Source organism: Tribolium castaneum, chromosome 9 (assembly GCF_031307605.1).
Source record: "Tribolium castaneum strain GA2 chromosome 9, icTriCast1.1, whole genome shotgun sequence".
Lineage (NCBI taxonomy): Eukaryota > Metazoa > Arthropoda > Insecta > Coleoptera > Tenebrionidae > Tribolium > Tribolium castaneum.
Window position 1 is genome coordinate 15,742,045 of NC_087402.1, and position 7,949 is coordinate 15,749,993.

Genomic DNA, 7,949 nt, shown 5'->3' on the forward strand with positions numbered 1-7,949 from the left:
GTACATACTAATTCCCACGGTTGCGAGACTTCTCTTCTACCCATCTTCCCGTATGGGGGGCGTTGTTCGGGTTTCTGGCTCTGACAGACCTCACATCGACGAACGTATCGAGCAATATCTGCATCCATTTTAGGCCAATAATATAAAGCAGCAACGCGTTTTTTCGTTTTGAAATACCCCAAATGACCTGCAGTTGGTTCATCATGTTGCTCTATCAAAACGGCTTCGCGACACGATTTTGGGACAACTAGCTTCCACTCGCTATCCGGATTAGACGAGCATGGTCCAGAACGAGCTAATTTATAAAGTTTTTCGTTTCTAACACACCACTTGGGATATTCATTGGGAGAAGAAGTGACTTTTCGTATTAAGTCTTTGTACCAGTCGTCCTGGTCAGCCCGAGAAACATCAATGTATTCAACCGCCCGCGATAAAGCATCTGGCACCACATGGGATTTCCCTTTTCGATGAATAATGTCGAACTCGTAACCTTGTAACCTTAACGACCAACGAGCTAATCTACCTGAAGGATTTTGGAGTTTATGGAGCCACAGTAAAGAGAAGTGATCGGTTATCACACTAAACTTAGTCCCCTCAATATAGGGCCGAAATTTTTCTATTCCCCACAATACCGCGAGACATTCGAGCTCCGTTGTTGAGAACCGAGACTCACCGTGGGTCAGAGACCGACTAGCGTAAGCTATGACTTTCTCGCCGTCCGAAAAATTCTGACTAAGGACACAACCTAACCCGACTTGTGACGCGTCACATTGAAGAATAAACGGCAAGGAGAAATCTGGACACGCCAGGATCGGCGCAGTTACGAGACACTGTTTAATTTTGCAAAAAGCCTCCTCTGCTTCTTTTGACCAGACGAACTTTTGCGATTTACGAGTAAGTTTGGCCAAAGGGGATAATATAGTCGAAAAATCTTTAATGAACCGCCTATACCATGAAGCAAGCCCTATAAATCGCCGCACTTCTCGGACATTTTTGGGGGTGGGATAATCGACCATACACTCCACCTTCGACAGGTCCGTCCGAAGACCATTTTCGTCCACAACATATCCCAGATACTTAAGTTGGGGTTTTAAAAATTCGCATTTTTCCTGATTTAGTGTCAAACCCGCCCCTGAAAGTCGATCTAGAACTTTTTTCACTACTTCACAGTGAGTGGCGAAATCCGGAGTGGCGATTATCACATCATCTAAATAAACGAAAACCATAGGTTCTAAATCTGCTCCCAGGACCTGGTCGACAAACCTTTGCCAGGTGGCAGGGGCGTTATTCAAACCAAACGGCATACGACGGAACTGAAAGAGCCCCTTACCCGGTACAGTAAACGCGGTTATTTCCTTACTTGACTCCTCCAGCTCAATCTGCCAATATGCACTCTTTATGTCAATTGACGAAAGATACTTTGCATTACGTAACCGATCCAAGATAGTGTTGATGTAGGGAAGTGGATAGGCATCGCGTTTGGTAATCTGATTGACCTTCCGAAAATCTATACAGAACCGATACTCGTTATTTGGCTTCTTCACCATCACAACTGGTGAAGACCACGCCGACCGCGACGGTTCAATTACGCCTAGAGTAAGCATTTTATCCACTTCCTCATTAATTTTCTCCTGAATGAACGGCGACACGGGATAGTACCGCTGTTTAATCGGTTGGTGATCACCCACGGTGATTTTGTGTTGTATGCCTCGTGCACACCCTAGCTCCGACCCCATTCTTTCAAAGAACTGTCCTATCATTTCTTTAAACTTTAACAACCCTTGTTCCGAAACCTTTTTATCAGCGATTGCTGATATGTGATCCGGTATTTGTCTCGAGCCGAAACAATAACGATTAGTCCGAAAACAAGGGATAATATCCATGTCCTTCCAAAAGTCAATTCCCAAGATGAGATCACTCTCTAAATTGGCCACCACCAATACCTTAATTAACTTCACGCGGTCGTTCAAAACAATTGGCAAATTGGCCGACCCCATAACCTTGCAACATTCCCCATTTGCAACCCTAACTGAAACACTACTTGGTGGTTCTAAAACTACACCGGATGAGCTTACTTTAGCCCACCCACTACAACCTAATACCGTTTGAGTGGCTCCCGAATCCAACAACGCAGAGAACTTAATTCCGTGTATCGATACGTCTAAATAGGGTCGCGGATCCCCCGTCTGCTTTGCGAAAAGCGCTTCAATCTTGGCCTTTTTAAATTCGGTACGAATAAGGTTAAGCCACTCCTGCCATGAATTATCCGCCGTTGCTCCCGTTACTGCTGAGATCGTGGTCCGGCTTTTCCACGATCCCCGTCCGCGTTTCCCGAACTGCAAGAGCACTGACTTTTTACCACATCTTTCTTCCCACATCGATAGCAAAACCTTTGTCTTCGCGGCTTTTTACATCCGGAAAAGTAGTGTCCCCGCTCGTTACAGTTCCAACAGACACTCTCGATCGGCTCAAGTTTAATGTCTGGCTCCGAAGTTCCGGGACCTGCAAGGTCTGGCTCTAATAAATTTACCTGATTTATTGCCGGACGAGTGACAGAAGCATATTGCTTAGAAACTTCCAGCTTTTTGCAAAGTTCTAAGAGGTGCTGGACGCTCGTTACATCGCTCAGCCCGAGACCGCGGATATAATATGGGGAAATATTCCGACGCAATACTTTTAGTTTCTCTTCCTCGGTAGGTTTTGTGGGGAGACGATTAAATAAATTCACCATGCAAGCGAAATAGTTGCCCACGCGTTCAGACGAGCTTTGAACCCGTGATCGGATCTCGCCCCATAAATCCGTTTCGTAATCGAAGGGCAAAAACTCCGCCCGCAACCGTTGCACAAAATCCGTCCATGTCGAAATTTCCGCCCGAACCGACCGGTACCAAATGAGGGCGCTACCTCCCAACAAATCTATAATTGAGTCGGTCAGTTGGGCCTCGGTACAGGAGCGTGCCACTCGGTACTCCTCCACCCGTTCAATAAACGCATTCACGCTTAGTCCGTCCTTCTCTCCGGTAAAAGTGATGCCCCATTTATAAACCGGTACTGGTGGTTGTGGATGACTACGAACCTGAACCGGCAAACCCTGGGCGCCCTCCACTATTGGGGATGGCAAACTTCCCATCGCTACAGAAGGGTCGGCACTCGAGAGTTTTAAGTTCAGGGACATGTCTATGTCATCCAATTCCTGAAGGATGTTGGCGATAGCGTTTTCGACAGCTTCGTCAGGTGTTTCCGAGCTAAGAGACTGCTGCACCCGAATTACCCGACCGTACAGATGGCGTAACTTGCTTTCAAAAACTCGGTGGTCATTACTATTTTTTTGCAAGCGCGCTACGGCTTCCAACGAATGCTTTAATTCAACCACTTTCGTGTTGACAATTCTTAATTCATCCACCCTATCTAACTTTACGCTACTATCTAAGACGAGTTCCCCGAATGACTCGGTACGCAGCAGCTCAGACAATTTCCTCCGCAACGAGCTCAATGTTTCTGCCCTAACATCGGAAAAACCCCTTACTAATAGCTCATATCTTAATTCATCACGACCTAACCGATGTGGATCCATCTTTTAACAGTAATAACGACCAGAACGGCCAACCCGAATATTTCTAACTCAACGACAAATTCCCACACAATTCAGAAAACGTGGCCCCACGTTGGGCGCCAAAATATGTTACCTAAGTAACACAAGTTGGTGCCAGCCGGCTCTGGGTGTTGGGCGTGGGTGATCACAAAGAACTATAAACCGAAGTTATTGGGCGCCACTAGTTGTATAACCCCAACTAGAGGGGGAAAAAAAAGAAAGGAAAGAAAAAGGGGTTTCCCCGAAATTAAATTTTAATGGATTAAAATATTATATAACAAAGATTTAAAAAATGTAGGAAATTAAAAATTATTAAAGAAATAAAAAATACTATTCTATCTACGCTGGACAAGTAGACAGGAGAAAAGTGATTCTCTTATACCGATCACGTGCTCGGAATATTGTTCTTTGTCGGCCGCAAACTCATAGATCTATGTTTTGTGACTGATATCGATAAGCGCAAAATTAATAACCGAATCTACCAACCGATATGTCCAGAGACGATTTACAACGAAATTATATATATTAAATTACAAAATGAGATCAGCAATATTACCTTTGATCGTGAGGCGATCAAACAAAAAAAATTGGAAGAAAGAGAACACACGAGACAGCAAAAAGGCTCGAGGTTAGGGGGGTTCCGGCGCATCCGTAATTAACAAAGGCTTGCCTGACCGTCTTTTCGATGAGGGGCTCCCTCAGAGGTAGCTGTTGACCTCGCAGATGGCGGGTTTGGTGATAACGGCGAAGGACCACGTCCGGAACGAGAGATGATGGGATGTTAGGTCCCCTCGAAGGTTTTACTCCCCCCAATTTGAAGCCTTTAAATCGAAATACACACTGAACCAAGAAAACAAAGAAAAGGGCTCATCAGAATCAATTCGGTACCTTTGATGTTGGGCGGCTTCCTCGTGTTAGCAAAAGAATTTTGTCCTGCGAATCCGACTATTCGGCTACGGCGATGGTGCGAGCATTTACCACGAAAATCTTAGTGAAGCTGCACTCACAACGAATCACTCCATACGATACTTAAATTTTCACACTCGATGACCGCAAATCTCCACAATAATGTGAGATGATCTAAAATCTGATCACTCGAGATGACTCCCACAACGGAGCTAGGACAAAAGTGCTAGAACGATTTCCGTTCGGAGTTTTAAAGAACGAGACTCAGAAAAAAAGTGAAACGGAAACGAAAATTTAAAATTTACGCGCTAAACAGAAGATAAGAGGAAAACTAGGGAGTTTAGAAAGGTAACTAAGATTGACAATTACAGGTTAGATTCAAATTCAAAACAGATAAGAAAATGTAAACAATGACATGGGCAATTAAACTAAGGCCCCCATAGCCCACATGGGAACCCCTAGGGCAGGCAAAAGGAAGTAAGGAGGCTATCCGGCCCTAACGGATAGCATTTCCGACGATTTTCCCAACTAAGTTATCAAGGTACCAACCTACGGTTTTAACCAGAAACATTTTCAGGACAGTGGGCACTAAAAGGCTGCGACATTCAAGTTTGCCCACAACTGAATGCGGGACGCACCGAGCCACATATAAGGAAGAAAAAACATTTCTTTGTAAGGTTGACAAAAAAGCGGACATCACAGAAGGAACAGGAACATTGACGCTCCGACGTCAGCCGTTCACTCTGACGCCGTTAAGGGCATTAAAATTACACCCTGACCCGCCCTTCTAAGTCAGGGTGGATTTTCCAAACGTAACAATTTGCATTTTTCTTTTAGGACCAACCATAAGCGAGTTATAGAGTTGGATATAAATAATATTTAACAAAAATTTGCTTTAAATAAAATGTTTGAAAAACCGAAATTAAACTAAATTAATTGAGTCTAACACTTTAGTAGAGAAAAAAGAAAAAAACATAAAAGTCACCAAAGTCTTCAGAATCGTTTTTAGTCGTCATATTAATAACAATAACATTAATAATAATAATACTAATAGTACTAAATCTGCTTATATGCAAGCGCTTTATTAAGGTAACAGTTTTTTGGTTTCTTGCTTATATCTCGAAAACAGTTACTCCTATCAATTTTTATCTTTTTTCAAAATTAAAGCTGATAAAATTTCCTACAAAATAGTTATGTGCATTTTTCTTGTAGGACCAACCATAAGCGAGTTATAGAGTTGGATATAAATAATATTTAACAAAAATTTGCTTTAAAATAAAATGTTTGAAAAACTGAAATTAAACTAATTTAATTGTGTCTAACACTTTAGTAGAGGAAAAAGAAGAAGACATAAAAGTCACTAAAGGTTTCAAGGTTGTCTTTAATCGTCATATTAATAACAATAACATTAATAATAATAATACTAATAGTACTAAATTTGCTTATATGCAAACGCTTAATTAAGGTAACAGTGTTTTGGTTTCTTGCTCATATCTCGAAAACAGTTACTCCTATCAATTTTTATCTTTTTACTAAAATTCAAGCTGATAAAATTTCCTACAAAATAATTATTTGCATTTTTTATGTAGGACTAACCATAAGCGAGATATAAGATTGAAAATAATTAATATTTAAAAAAGAAGTGCTTTAACAGAAAATGTCTTGTGATTTAAAATACACTTAATTTATTAGGTCCAATACTTTATTAAAAAAAAAAGGGGGTGACATATAAGTCACTGAAGTCTTCAGAGTCGATTTTAAATGCTGCATTTTCGTCTTCGTCTCAAACATTGAAAACTGAATTACATTTTTGTTCTGAAACGGTAACAGTTTTTACTTTGGTTTTTTGCTTATATCTCGAAAACAGTTACTCCTATCAATTTTTATCTTTCTTTCAAAATTAAAGCTGATAACATTTCCTACAAAATAGTTATTTGCATTTTTCATGTAGGACTAACCATAAGCGAGATATATGATTGAAAATAATTAATATTTAAAAAAAAAGTGCTTTAACAGAAAATGTCTTGTGATTTAAAATACACTTAATTTATTGGGTCCAATACTTTATTAGAAGAAAAAGGAAGTGACATAAAAGTCACTGAAATCTTCAGAGTCGTTTTTAAATGCTGCAGTTTCGTCTTCGTCTCAAACATTGAAAACTGAATTACATTTTTGTTCAGTAAGAGTCACAGTTTTCTTATTGGTTTTTTGCTTATATCTCGAAAACAGTTACTCCTATCAATTTTTATCTTTCTGTCAAAATTAAAGCTGATAAAATTTCCTACAAAATAGTTATTTGCATTTTTCTTGTAGGACCAACCACAAGCGAGTTATAGAGTTGGATATAAATAATATTTAACAAAAATTTGCTTTAAAATAAAATGTTTGAAAAACTGAAATTAAACTAATTTAATTGTGTCTAACACTTTAGTAGAGGAAAAAGAAGAAGACATAAAAGTCACTAAAGGTTTCAAAGTTGTCTTTAATCGTCATATTAATAACAATAACATTAATAATAATAATACTAATTGTACTAAATTTGCTTATATGCAAACGCTTAATTAAGGTAACAGTGTTTTGGTTTCTTGCTCATATCTCGAAAACAGTTACTCCTATCAATTTTTATTTTTTTACTAAAATTCAAGCTGATAAAATTTCCTACAAAATAGTTATTTGCATTTTTTATGTAGGACTAACCATAAGCGAGATATAAGATTGAAAATAATTAATATTTAAAAAAGAAGTGCTTTAACAGAAAATGTCTTGTGATTTAAAATACACTTAATTTATTAGGTCCAATACTTTATTAAAAAAAAAAGGGGGTGACATATAAGTCACTGAAGTTTTCAGAGTCGATTTTAAATGCTGCATTTTCGTCTTCGTCTCAAACATTGAAAACTGAATTACATTTTTGTTCTGAAACGGTAACAGTTTTTACTTTGGTTTTTTGCTTATATCTCGAAAACAGTTACTCCTATCAATTTTTATCTTTCTTTCAAAATTAAAGCTGATAACATTTCCTACAAAATAGTTATTTGCATTTTTCTTGTAGGACCAACCATAAGCGAGTTATAAAGTTGGATATAAATAATATTTAACAAAAACTTGCTTAAAAATAAAATGTTTGAAATACTGAAATTAAACTAAATTAATTGTGTCTAACACTTTAGTAGAGAAAAAAGAAAAAGACATAAAAGTCACCAAAGTCTTCAGAATCGTTTTTAGTCGTCATATTAATAACAATAACATTAATAATAATAATACTAATAGTACTAAATCTGCTTATATGCAAGCGCTTTATTAAGGTAACAGTTTTTTGGTTTCTTGCTTATATCTCGAAAACAGTTACTCCTATGAATTTTTGTCTTTCTTTCAAAATTAAAGCTGATAAAATATTCTACAAAATAGTTATTTGCATTTTTCTTGTAGGACCAACCATAAGCGTGTTATA

The 7,949-nt window shown here is 38.6% G+C and overlaps 1 protein-coding gene across 1 annotated transcript; it reads right to left on the reverse strand.

Moving 5' to 3' along the window:
• Window positions 1-1,434: 1,434 nt before the first annotated feature.
• On the reverse strand, window positions 1,435-5,318 carry LOC135267096 (uncharacterized). The gene is made up of 2 exons (XM_064358814.1): window positions 4,481-5,318; window positions 1,435-4,413 (listed from the first exon to the last, which is right to left on the reverse strand). Exon 2 carries the CDS (start codon window positions 3,572-3,574, stop codon window positions 2,282-2,284), a length of 1,293 nt encoding a protein of 430 aa, XP_064214884.1. The 5' UTR covers window positions 3,575-4,413; window positions 4,481-5,318; the 3' UTR covers window positions 1,435-2,281.
• Window positions 5,319-7,949: the final 2,631 nt, after the last annotated feature.

What these genes read in the sequence shown, in the direction of transcription:
- LOC135267096 (XM_064358814.1), bottom strand. Translation starts at nt 3,574, where the DNA reads ATGGATCCACATCGGTTAGGTCGTGATGAATTAAGATATGAGCTATTA.